Source organism: Ciona intestinalis, unplaced genomic scaffold (genome assembly GCF_000224145.3).
Source record: "Ciona intestinalis unplaced genomic scaffold, KH HT000059.2, whole genome shotgun sequence".
Taxonomy (NCBI): domain Eukaryota; kingdom Metazoa; phylum Chordata; class Ascidiacea; order Phlebobranchia; family Cionidae; genus Ciona; species Ciona intestinalis.
The window spans coordinates 174,340-193,808 of NW_004190381.2; the positions used below are offsets into that span (position 1 = coordinate 174,340).

The 19,469-nt window shown below is 37.1% G+C and overlaps 2 protein-coding genes, 2 long non-coding RNA genes and 3 other non-coding genes across 8 annotated transcripts; 5 read left to right on the forward strand and 2 right to left on the reverse strand.

Moving 5' to 3' along the window:
* The first annotated feature begins 170 nt into the window (after positions 1-170).
* LOC100181762 lies at positions 171-3,809 on the forward strand. The gene is made up of 4 exons (XM_002120876.3): positions 171-424; positions 1,111-1,534; positions 2,031-2,731; positions 3,746-3,809. Exons 1-3 carry the CDS (start codon positions 196-198, stop codon positions 2,071-2,073), a joined length of 696 nt encoding a protein of 231 aa, XP_002120912.3. The 5' UTR covers positions 171-195; the 3' UTR covers positions 2,074-2,731; positions 3,746-3,809.
* trnaw-cca lies at positions 2,664-2,735 on the forward strand. Its single transcript has one exon. It is a non-coding gene; the product is annotated as a tRNA-Trp (tRNA).
* trnam-cau lies at positions 3,410-3,482 on the forward strand. Its single transcript has one exon. It is a non-coding gene; the product is annotated as a tRNA-Met (tRNA).
* A 12-nt stretch (positions 3,810-3,821) lies between the features above and the next one.
* On the forward strand, positions 3,822-3,893 carry trnaw-cca. Its single transcript has one exon. It is a non-coding gene; the product is annotated as a tRNA-Trp (tRNA).
* A 1,068-nt stretch (positions 3,894-4,961) lies between these two features.
* Positions 4,962-8,042, reverse strand: LOC113474958 (G-protein coupled receptor GRL101-like). Its single transcript, XM_026838119.1, has 2 exons — positions 7,871-8,042; positions 4,962-7,286 (listed from the first exon to the last, which is right to left on the reverse strand). The coding sequence occupies exons 1-2, from the start codon at positions 7,953-7,955 to the stop codon at positions 5,107-5,109; spliced, it is 2,265 nt and encodes a 754-aa protein (XP_026693920.1). The 5' UTR covers positions 7,956-8,042; the 3' UTR covers positions 4,962-5,106.
* A 1,477-nt stretch (positions 8,043-9,519) lies between these two features.
* On the reverse strand, positions 9,520-18,819 carry LOC101242040. Of its 2 annotated transcripts, XR_003396673.1 has the most exons (4): positions 18,465-18,819; positions 12,178-12,295; positions 11,209-11,321; positions 9,520-10,788 (listed from the first exon to the last, which is right to left on the reverse strand). It is a non-coding gene; the product is annotated as an uncharacterized LOC101242040 (long non-coding RNA). The 2 variants fall into 2 exon arrangements; XR_182181.4 differs by lacking the exon at positions 11,209-11,321.
* LOC108950213 lies at positions 16,699-18,471 on the forward strand. Its single transcript, XR_003396672.1, has 3 exons — positions 16,699-16,976; positions 17,274-17,402; positions 17,701-18,471. It is a non-coding gene; the product is annotated as an uncharacterized LOC108950213 (long non-coding RNA).
* Positions 18,820-19,469: the final 650 nt, after the last annotated feature.

Here is a 19,469-nt window from a genome sequence, read left to right on the forward strand (position 1 = left end):
GCTATACGTGTTTTCTAGCTTTGTATCGCTTACAAGAACTAAATGAACACATGCCGACCATGCATTTGTGTAGGCGATTCACGCTCTGTGGGCTCCGTAATGGCGGACACGAGCGCCGTTTCCTAACTTGGTCTATACTAACTTTGGGATAACCCAATTAGTGACCACTGATTTAAAGCAATTATTTATCTTCACATGGCAGACAACAACATTTCTAATCTTAATTTTTACATAATTTGCAAACTCATATGTGCCACCAAGCAAGTTAATAATTTGCATTTGATTTGTTTGGAAATAAATCCCATTATGACATCACAGGTTCGATTCGTGACTCATAAATACACAGGTGAAGTCGTCATTCATTGTCACTTGCTATTCCATGAAGACTCTGGAATGCTGATGACAACTTATATATCAGAACCAGGTGTTTATACAATTCATTCATGAATGTACCGTGTATATCAGTCGCTATGACACAGCTGTTCTGTTTTGAATGAATGAATGTAACTTACTTTATCCTTGTGTAGCCAGAAAAAGACAGCCATTATAACACGGGTTTAACACTTCATGCCCGCTTACGAGTTACCACGTATGTAACTTTGTAGGTGTGAGTATTTTCTGTGTTGCTGATAATTTGGACAACCCATTAGTGACCACTGGGTTTGAGCAATTGCCATTAAGTGTTTTGCCCAAGAACGGATATGCTCTGTTTGACAGCCTGAAACTTATTGTATAAATTCATTTTCTTACTAAATTTCTTTTTTATATTTATAAACTTTTGCAATTTTGTTTTTAACACTTTCCAAAATCGCTTTTTCTCTTTTACATTTAGAAATACAGTAAGGTGGGGAAAGTTGGGACACTTTTTAACTTTATTTTCTCGTCCCATTTAGTAGTAAACAAATACCATTTGAAGAAATATAAAACAATATCCTCACGACTTCCATAAACCGTTGGTAATTGTTTAAACACGATTAGGATATTTGGATATTATGTGATATCGGTGTCCCATCTTTCCCCACCCTACTATATATAAAAGAGAAACAAAAACACTTTAACCAACACTATGCACCAACCAGTTAAAATTGATGATGTTTCTATGTTTCCCAGGTACCCAGATTAAAACACACACACCGTCAGGCAATGCTTATCCAGGAACCTGCAACAAAACTGATGTTTTCCCTTTCTATAATTTCCCACCATGTGAACAAGAACGTGACTATGTTCATAAATACTATCATGGAAATAACAATGGACACGGTCATAGCTATGGGCATAACTATGGTTCTGAACATGAGCACAGTTACGGCTATGGTCATGAACCGGTCCATAGTCAGGAACAGAGTTATGGAAATGGCTATGAACAAACCACGGGTCAGGAACAAACCACCGGCCATGAGCATCAATACAACCAAAAGAATGGCCAGAAAAATGATTTTGTTTTGTTGTTGGGTGCTGATGAGGAAAACGACGAGTTAAACGATAAAAACTTGGATTACTTTAATGAATTAAAACGAAAAGAATTCTTGAGCCGGTAATGATTTGAATATGATATAATGTTAATGCTTTATTTTTATAATAGTAAAGTTGATATTTATATTGACTTTAGTCCAGAGTGTCTTTAACTTTAATCAGCTGGCTGTTTTGGACCACATTTCTTCAATTGGGTGAGGTTCTGCAGTGAAGCACGCCATGGGACCTGGGGTTTAAGCCAGAGTTGGCCCATTACCTCAACATTGTATATGCACATTCTATTCTATATGAGTGAGGTCCCACAGTGAGGCACACCATGGGATCTGGGGTTTAGGCCAGAGTTCCACATTACCAAAAGTTAGTTCAGTTTTCCATTAATCCTCAGGTGTCAGAACAGTGCCCTACACTAGCACACAAATCGTCCTGGTATTTCAGAATTTAAATTATTAACCAATTTGGTTTTGGTTGACTAATCCAAAGATAAAAAACACAAAATCGCAAAATCAACTTTTGATAATGAACCACAAAGGTTTAAACTTTGTTTTTTTTTCTTACAGATTGAAACAAGACTCGATATTTGATCCTTCATTGTTGTTCTAGGTTTTAAATGCTCAGAGTTTTAGATTTGAAACGGTTGTGTGCAGTTTGTTGTTTGGGTTAGGGGTTGACTTATATTGGTGGTATCAACATATGATAGATTTGTTAAAATTGTTTACAATGATGAGGCTATATAAGCAGATGTGACTGTTGGTTGGCTTGGTCATGTGTTTATTCTCTTTTCTTTTGTTTATTTTCTTTTCTTGTCATTAAAGAATATTCATAGAATTATAAAACCGCATCTTTATGACTCTTAAAGAGTGTTGTTAATTGTTATAAAAACACGATCAGGAAATACTGAAACTTTTGGGTTTAACTGCCCCCACTTTTTAATTAAATATTAGATACCGATATATACAATATATATACATTGCATTTTTATTATGAATACAACTCGTTGATTGGGCGTTCTATTTATATCTGCCGAGGGCTCCGTATGCGTACAAGCACTTGAAATTTGAGTGCGCGCACGGCCTACTAGAGATAGCCCCCGGAAAACATATGGCTAGTATGCCGTGGTGCGCGTAAAGCTCTATATTGTTATAACTGACAACTGACAACATGTCGGCATGATTGACAAGCCGTAATCGTCCGACTCCGTGGCGCAACGGTAGCGCGTCCGACTCCAGATCGGAAGGTTGCGTGTTCAAATCACGTCGGGGTCCGTCAATATTTTTATTTATTTGCGAAATCTGAAATTCCAATATTTTTTTCCCTTTTTGTTCGTTATATGCTCACTTTATGCGACGTCGCCTTTTTCTATTTTTTTGTTCTCTCGCGTAACTGTTTTAGTTTGACTTTTTAAAAGTGACTGGTCAAGAGGCAGATCCATATTTTAGCCACTCCAATTCAAAGCAGGTATTTCTAGTGTTCGCTATTCTGTTATTAGTTAGTTATGTTGACTTATTTGATTTTGTTTCTGCTATTTATGCTTGGATGAAAATAGAAATAGTGTGCAATTATTAAGAGTAGAACATGTTTGAAGATGGCTAGAGAAAACTCAGCCGCTGGCCCAAGTCTATTTATAGTAGGGTGGGGAAAGATGGAACACTTTTGGTACATAATATTTAAATATCTAATCGTGTTTTAAACAATTAACAACTGTCTATGAGAGTCATAAGAATACCGTTTTTTAATTATTTTAATGTTCTTTGTTTACTAACAAATGCGACGAGAAAATAGAATAAAAGGGTTTCCCATTCTCCCCACCCTACTATATGCTTCTAATGTGCGGGCCAAATATGAATCTTGAATCAAAGCTAAATTTTATTTACCTCTTGTTTACAATAACAAAGATAGAATTACTATATTATCACCGCCTCATGTTCGTTCATCGTCTGCCTCGATGGCGCAGTAGGCAGCGCGTGAGTCTCATAATCTCAAGGTCGTGAGTTCGATCCTCACTCGGGGCACTTTTTTGTATTCGTGGTAACTCACAGCGGGCACGAAGTGTATGAAACGGAACACCTGTGTTATAATGACTGTAGTTGCCCACCATGCGAAGATAACTTTTATTCGTTTAATGATTAATCATAAAGCAGATATACACAATTTGTTGTTTTAAGTATCGTTTGTGTATTCCTAATTACAAAACCTGAAAATATACAAACTAGTTTTGAATCTGCATAAAAAGCGGTTACTTACTTAATAATAAACATACACCGCATGTTTAAAGGAAAGAAAAGCGTCCATATTGTTATTAATGCGATGACTGACAACATGGCGGCATGATTGACAAGCTGAAATCGTACGACTCCGTGGCGCAACGGTAGCGCGTCCGACTCCAGATCGGAAGGTTGCGTGTTCAAATCACGTCGGGGTCAGTCTTTTTTTTATTTATTTACAAAACATAAAATTTAAACACATTTACTTTTTATACATCTATAGTGCACACTTTAAAAACTAAACAGTTCTCAATTTGCGCTGATTTAATCTTATTTGTTAAGTAGTTTTATCGATTTAAGTTCAGAGTTAAACTACACAGAAAAGATTTAATTTTACGATTCTAAAATATGACATACTTACACCTATCAATAACAGAGTGTAACTGTATTTAATAAAGTTAGAATGTTATGCAAAAATACTGGAATTAACGGTTAAACAACAGTTACTATGACGCGCTATAAAATATATAATAGTAAAAGACATTTAGATAAAACAGTGCTGTACTTTTGTCATGTTTTATTTAATATATATATAGTAGGGTGGGGGAAGATGGGACACCTTTTCGTTTTATTTTCTTGTCCTATTTAGTACTAAACAACGAACAGCTCAAAGGATTATAAACCATATCCTCACGACTTCCATAGACTGTTGTTAACTGTTTAAAACATGATCAGGATATGTGGATATTATGTGCTAACTGTCTCCCATCTTACTCCATAGTACTGTATACATAGTATCGTACATCTCGTGCTCGGTTACGAGTTAACACGTATGTAAGTTTGCTAGTAATTGTTTTGTGACTTTTCCTGGTTGGTTCGCTTCTACCAGCGCTTCAATGATGATATCTTGGCTGCAAGTTTACGAAATGCTTTAACAACAACATTTGTGTAAATTAGTGGGTTAACCGCGCTGTTAATTGGGAGAAGAAAGCCAGCGGTTACAGCGTACACAACTTTATCAATACGAATCCCAGAGAGGCTTACAAACGCCATCACACATATTGGCATCCAACAGCAAAAATCGGTGAAGACGAGCCGCATGATTCGGGCTTGAAGCTTTTTATTGGCGGCCGCTCTCTTCTCCGTCCCCATGGCTGTCCCTTTCCTATATATCACGATATAACTGACCATGATATAAATAAACAAGACGAAGTTCATGATGATAATGGAGGTCGAGTATTCCCAAGTCGCCTCCCCTTTATTTACGAATAGACGAGGCATGCAGACGCTTGTCTCCCCGTAATAACCGATCTCTCCCTTCACTTCATAAAGCTCAAATGTTGCTCGCAATTTTTCAACAGCCGACAACCAATTATTCGCAGTGTTGTTGCCCACACGGTCGACTAATTTAAAGATCAAATCTTTCGATACTTCATCCGTTTTGTAGAACCGGTTCCGATACCATACAGAAAGAACGAAATATCCGGAAGGCAACTTTATCAATGGCGTGAAAGCAAGAACACAAGCCAACGCCCAACCTATATGTAGTTATAATTGCGAATGGTTGCAGTTCAACATTCCTCAATGCGAAAGGTCGCATGACGCTCACGAGTCGATGTGTTGTCATTATCGTCATCATAAACACTGATGCTTCGGTTGCAAGAACCGCAGTCGCTCCCATCAAGCTACACAATGTCCCGCTTCTCCATTCCATGTCATGGTAGCAATATCTTCCAGAGAAAATGGCGCCCTGTATTGAAATACTGAGAAGGTAAACGCCCATCAGTAAATCTGACATAGCGAGGTTTGTAATAAACCAGGCGTTTATTCGGGCTGTTGAACTTGGAGTTTTCGCTTTAACCTGACGCTTGATAGTTGTCACTATAACGAGACAGTTGCCAAATATAGACACAACTCCCATGCCCCAAAATATAGCGCTGAGTATCGGGTTGGCGATCATTTCAAACTGAGAGGAAAATATTGTGGATTTCGTCGTGTTAACAGGACATTCGTCGCTTCCATCTGAACAGTCTTTGATCCCATCTTCAACCGTCGTTCTCGGTACCGATATTGGGTCCTTGTTTAAACAATAAAACCTCGAACCGCGACATAGCGATTCTATTTCATCAGAACCATCGTCACAATCAACAACACCATCGCACACACGCGATGACGATATACTGATAGAAGCTCCTTCGATACAAAGATGGCGGTTCGTGCAGTTAGCTTCGTCGAAACCTTCGGTACAAAGCCCAATAAAGTTGTCGAACCTCGTATCCCCTCCCCGTTGTGCCCGGCGAAGTTTTTCGATCTGTGATTTATAATGAACTATAGCGGACACCACGCCGTCACATACTCTGTACTTATAATTCCCGAAGAAACATTTCTTTACGTGTTTGCATGAACCAAGCTCACTCTCGCAACCGCATTCGTCATCCCCGTACGGGCAGTCCAAGTAGCCGTCACATTTCGTTCCGCTCATCGCATTAAACTTATGACATTTATATTCCTCTACTTCTTCATAAATTCTCATTTTCACGAAACGACGACTAGCTTCGATGCTTAGTGAAAAGTTGCTGTTTTTTTCAAAGATTACTTGGGGATTTACGCAGCCGCTGTTATTGGTAAAAACCTGACCTTCCGTGCAGTTTCTTTTACTGGCCATGACGCTGCTGCAAGCCTGCTGGTCGCCACACAAACATTCGTCCGATAAATCAAAGCAGTCGAAAATCCCGTCGCAAATTTGCTTTGGCGAGATTAGCAGCTGGCCGTCTAAACATCTGAAACATTTCATCTTTCCATCTACGAAACAAAGATCCGACTTATCTGCGCAGTTGACATCGGAGTCTTCTAGGTTTGACTGCGGGATATAGATAGCCCCTCCCCCGCAGGCGTACGAGGATCTTGCCGTGCACTTAAAGCCGTACTTGTAACTTTTCTTAGGCACAATGTATTTACCAAACACACACTGGTTTGCGAAGGGACTGCATAAATAGGAACCCATGTAAAGCCTGTTGTTGAAGGCGCATGAAATCAAGGACTCTGTCTTATTAATAATCGAATGGCAAACCTCCCGACCGTGTGAAAGACTCATGTCCTTGATACACCGCCATTTCTCTACCGTCTTGTTGCTGCTTTGATGAGTTTGAATCGGCCAACATTTCCCAATATCTCTACTACTCCTATACATCAAGATCCTGTGCGTCATAATTTCATCCTCGCATTGAAAATACTTCAACTGGCAGTGAACATGCATTCGTTGGAAGCCAATCTCGCACGGGTTGTCGCTTCCATCGCTACACTTCGACACTCCGCTGATTAAACCGATCTTATCGATGCAAATTGTATCATTGCGACATCCGCTCTTACCAAACACGCAGCCACATCTAACTTGAGTAGTTGCGCAAGAACAACCGACTTCGTCACTTCCGTATGGACATTGCTTGACACCATCGCATAGTTGGTGGTGTGGCACGCATGTGGTGTTTCCAACATCGCAACCCCTACCCTCCCCCCTACACCCGCACTCATAAGCCCAACTTGGACAGGTGCAGTTTTTTTCATCGAATGACGTCACCCCACATTGGGCGGGAACCTGTTTGCGTCTTGTTCCTGTTTGAAAAAAATGATTATTATTGGGGGGGTGTTACATGTGTACATATATATACCAGATTGTGAGAAGATGGGACACTTTTCATTCTATTTTCTCGTCCCATTTGGTAGTAAACAAAAAACATTCAAAGAATTATAAAAACGTATTCTCACGACTTCCATAGACCACTGTTAATTGTTTAAAACACGATCAGGATATTTGGATTGATGTGATAAAAGTGTCCCATCTCCCCCCACCCTACTATATAAATATGTTCATATATTCGACGTTGCGGGGCTACAGTATGACCGGTATGAGCCAACGCTGTAGCGTTGTGGTTAGATCGCCAGCCTCTGCAAAAGGATATTCGGGGTTCAAGGCTGGTCGCCATTTTGTCTTATGTAGTGTCTTTGGGCAATTGCTCCAACCTTGTGGTCACTTATGGGTTGTCCAAATTATTAGCCATACAGAAAAATAATCACCAACAAAGTTACATACGTGAGCGTATTCAACACCAAATATTTCCACCCAGTGACCACTTATATGGGTTTCTAACTTGTCGGCAAAATATAAAACAACCAAGCACCGAACTACATAAACTTACTTGTAAGAAACGAGAAATCCTCTCTTTCCAATTCACTTGCGTTTGATTCCACCAAGAACAACAACAGCATCCATAGAAACCTCATATTCAAGTTGTTTATGCGGACACTTCTATATATCTTAACACTGGGAATGCGGGCTATATATATCTATAGAGCCTATGGTACACGAATGAATGAATGGATGTGAAAATAAAAACGGCAGTCGTTTTGTTTTATACACATTGTGTACACCTTACGAGTTACCACATATAGTAGGGTGGGGGAAGTTGGGACACATTTTAACTCGATTTTTTTCGTCCAATGTGGTAGTAAACAAGGAACTTTCAAAAAATTATAAAACTTTATGCTTAAGACTCCCATAGACCGTTGTTAACTGTTTAAAACACGATCAGGATATTTGAATATTATGCGCCGAAGGTGTCCCATCTTCCCCCATCCTACTATATAACTTTATGGGTTTTTTTGCCTTTACAGTGGTGGTTTATTTTTCTATAGCTTTCAACTGATACCTAATTCAATGAAGTAAAATACGCGTTGGGGGGAAAAACGACTACTCTTTATTTATCACAAGCTATTATAAATTTACTCTGCCTTAATTAAAATCCATTTAACAAACAAAAAGTACGTTCGGTACATTGGCTTTATTTAACATAAATATAACTTTTTTATCCTTTCTGTCACGATAAAAGTACACCACTATTTAAATCAACAACAGAAAGAAATGAATCAGAAACAAAACGACAATCGTTCTACCAACGAGGTTTAGTATGATACGCCTTTCTTGCCACTGTGGCTACGCAAATGTGAGTTCGTTTCCAACTAAACAAAGATGAAGTCTGTTGAACTTATTCAACGTCGGTTACAATCGGGGAAACACAAGTCTAATTTTAGACTTTTCGTGATACATCATTCACCAAGCATAAAGCTAAACCAGTTTACGGTTTAATCTTTTCAAAGTCTGTTTACTTCTGGCTAAGAACCGATAATAGTTTGCTTTCATGTTGCTCATTCAAGGGAAAGAGTGGCGTATTAAACACGAACAGCTTGTTGCTGTTAATTAATTGATGGTGTCGTTCATTTATCGTTTATTTTCGCCAAAACTAGTTTTAAATGTTGCTTTGAAACAAGTTTTAATAATATCCCTTTAGTTTTAATTCCTTTTATCCAAACTTGCGTAGTTGCTGGGCTTGAAGTCCTTGTGTATATTTTATACTCAACGCTGAGTCAACACATTTCGGTTGGGGTAAGATGGAATACCGTTAGCAGTTAATTCTTGTATATTAATATTGTTTTTGACTTTTAACAGCGCCTTTTAGTCGTAAGGATACGGTTAACAATTCAAAATATATTCTTTGTTTACTACTAAATGGGACAATTAACTAGAATGGAAGCATGTCCCATCTTACCCCACCCTACTAAACCTTAATCGTGCCCGAGAATAACATTTTTATTAATTTATTTCTGTATGGGTGAGTTTCTTAAAATAATAATATAGTAGGGTGGGGGAAGATGGGACACCTTCAACACATAATAACCAAATAGCCGGATCGTGTTTTAAACAATTAACAACGGTCTATGGAAGTCGTGAAGATACAGTTTTATAATTCATTAAATGTTCTTTGTTTACTACCGAATAGAAAGAGAAAACTAAACGAAAAGGTGTCCCATCTTCCCCCATCCTACTATACATAATAATCCACACCCGTATACGCTTTATAGACATCATAATATTGTTTGTAACTTAACCGTAGTAGGTTGCATTGAGCCACCATAGTTACTGCTTCCCTCACAATTTACATAGCGCCCGTCTTGCGATCAACATATAGCGACGTGTTTGTCGCTTTAGTTCCAACTTACTCAGTTTGCTCGTGTTGCGGTTGTTCTGTATAGTTAAGTTAGTGCACCGTTAAGCCCTAAACCGTACAGTGTACTGGTTAGTTTAGTTTGTCTTTAGTTTCTTTAATTTGTTGTGGTGGGGAGTGTAACAATAAACTTTATTCAAGCATTTATTTCTTTCTTATAATACGATAGCAAAGAACAAATCAATCAAATAAAAATATAAAATAATTAACAGCAAAACGACAGTCGTTAAACACGCAACGGGGTATATAGGAAATCATTGATGAAACATGCCTAAATAGTATAGTGTTCCACTGTCTAGTTTTGATAACATTTAAAAACTAGACTGGACTCTTGGTTAGCTCGGTATATTGTTAGTCGAGTTAATAACATGATTATGACGTGATACATAGATATCAAATACTTGGTGGTACATGATAGCATGAATATAAACAATGAGTATAAACTCTACAAATAAAAACGCGATTGCTGAGCCCAACACACGGTAACAGTGTGTTGAAGTTAAATATTTGTAATAAATAAAAGTTATATAAAAAATCTCCGCACAGTAAACTTTATTGCCTCGTCAGTCAGTTTGTTTTATTGGAACTTTCCCAAAATGTCAATGGAAACAAGCGTAGCCTACAATTCGGGAGCAAAGTCCGTTTTACGAAATTTGAATATAAGTAGGGTGAGGCAAGAAAACAAACATTCATAAAGTTACATACATGGTAACTTGTAAGCGGACACGAGGTGTATGTTAACAGAAGAACACTCGTGTTATATATCGACCGTCGTTGCTTGCCACGCCCAAGGTTTAAAGGCTATGCTCGATTTATTTAAACAGGTATTTTCGTTTGCATAGTAGCATCACATCGGAATAATCGATACATCCCTATATTTACAACCTTGCTTTAAATATTAAAACACGACAGGCTTTTTGCCGAGCAGAATATTATTTGTATTTTTCCATTGCCGAGGATCTCGTCACATTGCATCATCATCTTTATAAAGTTGACTTAATATTTTACAGCTTCAGGTGACTCTCGTTTTTGATTATCGTTCTTGGTGACGTTGCCTATAAAGGGGCAATGAAACTGTTGTAAATCAGTGACGAATAAACATTAGGTGTTCAATAATGAAGTGTATAAGGAAGTATAATGTTGTATAAAAAACGGCACGGCGTTACTTTTATAAGGCGCAGGCGTATAAAATAATATTGTAAAAGTAGTTAACTCTGTTGCAAGATTTTGCAAAAAAAGTTAAAGGTTGTAGAACTAATGCGTGGTAGGTGGTCTAACGGTTGCGATGAGAGCGTTCAGAGGCAGTGATGATATTGGTGTATGAAGAGGCTCTATAAGTTATAAATGAGACGATTAAATATTTCGTAAAGCTATGATGTAACGAACTAGGAAGCTTGAGGTTGTTGACATACATAATATAATAGGTTGGGTAAAAATTTCGTATATTGTTTGTGGCAGTCGTTCACTCACCATACCTCGTCTCGATTCGATAGCATTCGGGCGCTTTTATTCCTGCAGCACGGGCCAAGTAATTAACGCTTTTGTTGTGTCGTGTTGTACGCACAGCCACCAGTTAGTTTAGGTGGTACTGCAGTATAGTTAGTTGTATAGCGTTTACTTTGGGTTTATTATGATGTATTATATCGTTATTATATGTTTGTAGATATCCATCGTTTTAATTAGTTAAACCTAAACATAATAAGCCAGTTCATCACATTAAAACACCATTATAGGTCCAATATGGGATATTTTTTGCTAAGGGTATCCATCTTACCCGACAGTACCATACGTTCGATTCCTTATAAACTTAACGTTCACCAAATTTATATGTAATTTTATCCATACAAACAATATGTAGACAAATATATGCGGACATATATGGGAATAACACTGAAACACACTGTTTATAAATCATTAAATAATCAATATGTTTGCAATTGTCTGTATAGATTAATAAATAACCTAACACTACATTTAAAATGTTTACATAAATCGTGGAATCGTTTCTGTAATTTTCCGTTTTAGCGTCTCGTGTTAGGATACCTTACACATCAGTAAATAGTTTGAAACACTTTTAAAATGGCGGCATCGCTGTACCGTGGCGCCTTATATGGCGGCCTGTCGCAATAATGCAGTTGGGCATTTAGTAGTGTGGGGTAAGATAGATACCGTTAGCCAATAATATCCTATGTTTCCTAAACGTGTTTTTAAAAATTAACAACGCTCTTTTAGAGTCCTGGGGATACGGTTATATATTCTGTAAATATTCTTTGTTCACTACCAAATGGACGATAAATAAGAATGAAAAAAACGGGCAATCTTACCCAAACATATTATATTATGTATACGCATTAGTTAAAATATTATGTAATGTATACGCATTATAGTTAGTGCATATACTTCTAGCATGCCAACAATCTCGAATGTTGCAATGGTCTCTTTACCTTGTACAACCAAACCGGAAAACTTTGGGGAAATTTTCAGGTGCGCGTCCCTAAGCAACAAAGAAAAGCGTTTTGTCTTTATCAGTTAATTCACATCGTTGTATCATTCATTTGTCACCTAAAAGGGAAAGAGGATAGACATTAAAAGTTTCAACTTAGATCACAGTTTGCAGACTTTTGTTTACAGTTTGTTGAGCTCTGTGTTGTTAATATATTGTAGGGTGGGGAAAGATGGGACACCTTTTCATTCTATTTTCTCGTCCCATTTAGCAGTAAACAAAGAACATTTAAAGAATTATACAACTGTATCTTTACGACTTCCATAGACCGTTGTTAATTGTTTAAAACAAGATCAGGATAATTGGATATTATGTGCTAAAGGTGTCCCGTCTCCCCCACCTAACATAGGCTCAAAGCAAACATACGAAATAAATGTAATCCGTTTTATTTGAAGTGACATTGACTTAATGTGATTATTATTTACTTAAAGTTACGTTGACACTGTGTGTTTATATAGAACAAGGCGTTTTCGTAGCCCATAAAATCGTATTTACAAAGCATGTGTTTAATAATTAACTACGGTCCACGCTCTTTAAAGGGTCGTGAGGATACGCCCTCGAAAACACATAAGCATAAATTTGTATTTGTTTCTTCGAATGCATCTGGCTAGTTAAACTAACGAGGAGGTGAAAAGGATAACATATAGTAGGGTGGGGAAGATGGGACAGCTTTTCATTAAGTTTCTTTTCCTATTCGGTAGTTAACAAAGAACACTCAAAGAATTAGAAAACCGTATCCTTGCCACTCCCATTGAGCGTTGTTAATTGGTTAAACAAGATTATGTGCTAAACGTGTCCCATCTTCCCCCACCCTACTATATATTTATATAGTTGAACTGTATATTTGGCATTATGATGATTTAAAATAAGGAAGAAATTAAAACGGAGGCAGAATGTGATTGAAATCTTTAGGAACTAATCGCGTCAGACGTTGTTTCACCATTGATGTATGGACTGCTGTACCATTTCCATTACGTAATAACGCCTATATTGGCATGCCCGCTGTTATAGAAATTCTCGCTCGTTGCTTTAATAGTTATAGAAAATGTTCAAGTAATTAAGAAAAGCCGTTTAGCATAAGTTACGTTCACTCATAAACGGATGGCGAAATATGACGTAATTCGTTGCCCTTAGTTACCAACTGGCACCGCTGTCGCAGAAAACTGGTTCCCACAGTCTGCTTCGGTACCAGGTTTAAAGATTTCGGATAAAAATGTACTGTGTCTACGCATGCGCAGTAGCCAATGGGAACCAGATTTCCGCGACACAGCTATTTGTTCATTTGATTTTAAAATTGTTAAACAGCGACCACAGGGCTGGAGATCTTAAACACATTTTCACGCCTTTTGTCAACGCGCATATTTGTTTACAGTGTTTTCAAAGTTTCGCTGTATGGGCCCTTTGTTAATGAAAGGAAAATATTAATCACTTTAGTTTAATGGAGCAACTTTTAAACGATGTTAAATAAGGTAGTTGAGTGTGAAACAATAAAAATTAGTTTGTTGAACATAAACTGTATACTTGACTAAAAATACCAAAGAAATTAAAATAGGAGCGAAATGTGATTTAAATCTTAAAATAGGAACCAGCTGTTGTTTCACCATCGATGTATCGACTGTCGTATTATTTCCGTTGGAGGCCTATACGTTACGTCATTACGTTTGCTATAATGGAAAAGTGTGGATAGCGTGAAAGATGACGTAAATTCGTTGCCCTTTGTTACAAATAAGTGTCGGAGTTTACCCTGTGATCGTAAAGTTGCCACGATCAAAGGGACTCCTGGTTACCCAACAGCTAAAAACAAGGGCGAAACACATAATTTTAAACCACGTTTGTAGAACAAGGTATAGCTGAGGGTGGTTTGTGTCAGAAGTAAACGATACAAAGAAACCGCATTTTGGTTTTCGAGCAGCAACCTTGGTTGATCCCCATATACTTCCCCAGACTATAGCTTAGTCATTGGGTGATATGGCTATCATTTGATACCCATTAGACATTGACTGGGCAACTCTGGGCAGCATTTCAGGTCGCTTGGCATGCATCAGCCTTACTAGGACGTTACGCGTATATAATGGAATATATGCTAGCCAAGCCCAATATAGGTGTTATCGTCATTTTTATGGTATGTGTCTGGCAGAATGGCACCTTGTGGCTCGATCGGGTATACAATGTTTAGGAAACAACCAATTTAAAATAATATTATATAAAGGTATCATGAGACAGATAGTGAGATGTCAATATATGCCACACTTGTTTAAATGCCTTTAATAAACAGATGATGAAACAGACTATAAAAAAGAGGAAGTAAAAATATTACAGCATTGCGCCATTAGCAGACGGTCGGGTGTGTATAAAGGACAGGTTGCCCGGGTTCAGCATTTCCTGTGTTTTCTTGTATTTGGCAATTCTTGGGTATATTTAATCTGTTCCGTTAATTTTAATTACGCCAAAGGTCATAAATAGGTTTAGCGTAACAGGTTTGATAAGTAATGTATTAGTAAAGTAGAACATGCAGAATTTTGATTAAACTAAATTTAAGTTCCTTTTCTTTTGTTTACATTTAATTTGCATTTATCACTATGAGTTTATTATTTTATTTGTTGGGTTAGCAGCCAAGGTTTTAAAAAGACTCGAGGCTTTTGTATGACACTTTTTATGAGGGTTTTGTATAACACTTTTTTTAGGCTATGACACTATTTATAAAGTTGTTTTTTCCATGTTTAACCGATTTTATTTTTGCTGCTAATCACCTTTTCTTCGTTGTTTTTAGATTTGTTTAAACTTCGTTATTCTATTGAATAGATAAATACAAGTATATGATGTTGGTTCTGTTACGGTGGGCGCGTGGTGTTGAACTATACTAGATAAATATCCTATAGTTAAACAAAGGCGCAATACTTACTTTTAAACGATGTTAAATAAGGTAGCCGAGGGTAATATGTGTCAAAGCATTTTAAAGACTTTTTATACTGTAGTGAAATTAACAACTCGTCACGGATTGAATGTTTAAAAGGAATTTTCGTAATATAGAAGGGTGGTGAAAGATGGGACACCTTCAGCACATAATATTCGAATATCCTGTTCGTGTTTTAAACAACCAACAACGGTCTATGGGACTCGTGGGGATACGGCTTTACAATTCTTTGAATATTCTTTGTTTACTATTAAATGGGATGCAAAAAAGATTGAAAAGGTGTCCCATTTGCTCCAACCCTAATTGTTCATAAACAAACAATGACATCTAGCAGTTAATTTTCCATAGCAACGTTTATTTGTCCAGTGCGGTGCGTTTTTGGGGAGTTTCCGTGGTTGGCCACCCCGCATATGATGGACTCCCTATGTAAAATCGCATGTCGTTGTCGTTGGTTGGCTTTTTAGTCGCTGGGATTTGTTACAGCTTAGTTATTAAACAGCCAGCCCTGTTATAAATACCATACCATGTCATTTAGATCCCTCTTATAGCTTAGTAACAGCGTATGATATATATGCAAGACATTAGGTAGTATAGCTATACAAACCAACTTTAGCCAGCATTCCAGGTCTCCTGCTGGCATGCATCATTGTAAGACGTTAGGCATACATAGGAATATTTGTTAGGCGAGTCATAAATGGCTGTTATTGCTATTTTTATGGAAGTGATCTATTGAACTTTCGGTGTATGCCTGGCAGAATATATATATGGTAGGATGGGGGAAGACGGGACACCTTTAGGACATAATATCCAAACATTTTGATCGTGTTTTAAAAAATTAACAACGGTCTATGGAATTCGTGGGGATAAGGTTTTATAAATATTTGAATATCCTATGCTTTCTACCAAATTGGACGAGAAAACAGACTCAAAAGATGTCCCATCTTCCCCCACCCTACTATACCTTTGTAATATATATGGTCCAACTAAACAGTTTTTTAGGAATCAGTCAATTTAAAACACGCACTCAGGATAAGGCTTGTTAAGTAGAAGATAAGACAGCACGGCCCTTTAAATGATAAAACGGAGAAAATGATGAACCTTTATAGAATATAATGCGCCATGTTGCTCAGCAGGTCGCGCGGATATAAATGACGACTTTTACAGGGTCAGCGTTTACTCTGTTTAGTTTTATACCACTTGCGTTCTTGGGTATATTTAATCTGTTCGGTTAATCTTAATTAATAATTACAAAGGTCAGAAATAGGTTTAGCGTAATAACAGGTTTGATGAGTAATGTATTAGTAAAGTAGAACACGCATAATTTTGATTAAACTAAATTTAAGTTCATTTTTCTTTTGTTTACATTTTATTTGCATTTATCACTGTGAGTTTATTATTTTATGTGTTGGGTTAGCAGCCAAAGTTTTAAAAAGACTCGAGGCTTTTGTATGACACTTTTTATAAAGTTGTTTTTTTTTCCATGTTTTGCCGATTTTATTTTTGCTGCTATAATCACCTTTTCTTCGTTGTTTTTAGATTTATTTAATCTTTGTTATTCTATTGAAGAGATAAATAAAAGTAGGCCTATATGATGTTGTAATTTGTAAATAAATAGATTCGATATACTCAACAATCATTAATTGCAAACTATGTTTTCTCTACACAGATTGTTGTAAAATGCTGGTAAACTTGAAAAATACAAAGCGGTTTTTTCAAGGTCTACTCTTTCCCGACCACTCTGAAATCAAGGCTCTTTATTACGTACCACAACAAACCGAAGATATATAACGATCCCTATACGTTATATATTGTGGGACTTATATCAGGTAACTAAACGGAATGTAGGTGATTGTAATTCAGAATTTTGGGTCAAACGTAATCTGTTGCAACCTTGTATTTACAGTAGAGAGGGAGAAGATGGGACACCTTTTTGCTCTATTTTATCGTCTCATTTGGTAGTAAATAAAGAACATTCAATGAATTATTAAACCATATCTTCCTGAATCCCATAGAACGTTCTTAATTGTTTAAAACACGATCAGAAGATTTTAATATTATGTGCTAAAGGTGTCCCGTATTGCCCCGCCCTACTATACGTAATGATTCATGGATCATATTTTCAGAGTTCCTCCATTTTCATCAGGCGATTTTCTGCATCAGAGAAATCACTATTTCTGCTATTTCGTCATAAGTCCAGGAAAATACCCTCACGCGTCATCAGTTTTTAAAATTAACATGGCGGCGGCGTTTATGTAAGTTTGTGCGATATGAAATGTTTTATTTTAATCGATGTAACTTATCTATCCTTGCATGGCGGGGCAACGACAGTCGTTATAACACGGGTGTTCTGTTTCATACACCTCGTGCCAGCTTACAAGTTACCACGTATGTAACTTATTTATCCTCGCATAGCGGGGGAACGACAGTCGTTATAACAGGAGTGTTTTGTTTCATACACCTCGTGCCCACTTACAAGTTACACGTATGTAACTTTGTGGATGATTATTTTAATATTTTTTCTTTTTTTTACATGGACACATACGCCCACAGCAGTGCAAGTGAAAAACCTTACTGTCAAGCCACGAGCCCGTGTCCAATCTGCCTTATGATGTTTTTGTGGCTTGCATTGAGTTTTCAACAGAGGCTCATAGATCTGGTTACTGGCGCTGCGGAGAGCGGGGAAAATTACGATTCTGACTTCCCGGAAGACGGCGCAAGAGAGAAGCCGTCTTCTCCGAAAAAAGACTTATTTGAAAAACAGAAATAGAAAGTTCGAGGTGACATTTGGACCGGGGTAGAATCGGACACTTGGACAAATTTGGAAATCGACTTCTTAAATCTGCATATAGTTTGTTTAACACGCGTAACTTCTCTTCAGCAAAGGCCTTGATAAATATTTACCATATACAGTATTGCGACACATATATAAATAAATAGTACAAGTACTGCTCAAATAACCGTCCGAGCTACCCCCGGTCCCCCAAATTCTGCTTGTATATATATATGTGATTAAGTTAATGTTATTTAGTGTTTCCAATTATAGTGTGGCATTGTATAGTACTGTGGGGTAAGAGGGGACACCATTGGCACATAATATCCAAATATTCTGATCGTGTTTTAAACAATTAACAACGGTTTGTGGGTGCCGTGAGGATACGGTTTTATAATTCTTTGAATGTTTTTCGTTTACTACCAAATGGGACGAGAAAATAGAAAGAAAAGGTGTCCCATCTTCCCTACCATACTCTATACTGACGATTATCATACAAACAGAATATCTGCATTTAAACCACACGGTGTTATATTTAACTTACCGTTTCTATCTTCTAGAAGTGATGTATATCCAAATAAGTTCACATATTCATAATAACATCTACAACACCTAGCTGCAATTATATACCTTGCTTCTAACTCACTGTTTACTACATCTTATAACTTAGTAAAAGAGTATTTTAATCATATAGATATAATTATATTCCTAAATAGGCTACTTCTTTTACAACCTATCTGTAATGCCATTAAACTACTGGAAACACGTTTCTTTTCATGACGCCTTAAATTGTGCTACAGTTTCAAATTGTATATTTCTATCCTTCTATGTCGGTCGCTGATTTCTTTCGCAGTTGTTTTAAAGTTCGGTTCTCTGCCTTTATGCTCGTAACTTACATTTGGTTTGGAAACTCTTACAAACATAGCAACTGTCGTTGGGCTGAACCTTACGGAACCACGAATCCACGAAGCGGAACCCGCGGTTGACCGCGACCTTTATTTGCTCTATTGTTAAAACTTACATGCAAATGAAGAACCATTGTTCAATGTTTAACAATACTGGTTCCTGTAAAAGTGACGCAATTCGGTGCTGGGAACTTATTTTTCACATATATATCAACTGTATTATGCCATCAGCATTGAAAATGTATTATTTGCGCACCGTTTATTAGAAGTTACACTTAAAAGATTACAATACGTACACATATGGTACTGTGGGGTAAGAATAATATTCCGTAATTCATAATCGTGCTTTGGACACAGGAAAAGAATTTTTTAACGTTATGTCGTGAGAATTCGGTTCTAAGTCTGTAAATATTCTTTGTTTACCACCAAATGAAGCGGTAAAAGAAAATGAAAACATAAACCATCTTACCCCAACCTACTATATTCCAGAAAACTTTAAAATTTGTGTAAATTGTTGTCGTTATAATTAGATAAAAAGTAAATTCTGGGACGATTTTTTCCTGTTACATTAATTTGATTTAAGTTTGGGACCAAATTTACAGTACCTACCAACTTTTTTTGTGGTACAGTATGATCCGTGCAAC

Coding starts and splice junctions, on each gene's coding strand:
- LOC100181762 (XM_002120876.3), top strand. CDS start 196: ATGGCAGACAACAACATTTCTAATCTTAATTTTTACATAATTTGCAAA. Junction 425..1,110: donor AACTTATATATCAGAACCAG/GTGTTTATACAA, acceptor TATGTTTCCCAG/GTACCCAGATTAAAACACAC. Junction 1,535..2,030: donor CGAAAAGAATTCTTGAGCCG/GTAATGATTTGA, acceptor TTTTTCTTACAG/ATTGAAACAAGACTCGATAT.
- LOC113474958 (XM_026838119.1), bottom strand. CDS start 7,955: ATGAGGTTTCTATGGATGCTGTTGTTGTTCTTGGTGGAATCAAACGCA. Junction 7,287..7,870: donor GGATTTCTCGTTTCTTACAA/GTAAGTTTATGT, acceptor TTTTTCAAACAG/GAACAAGACGCAAACAGGTT.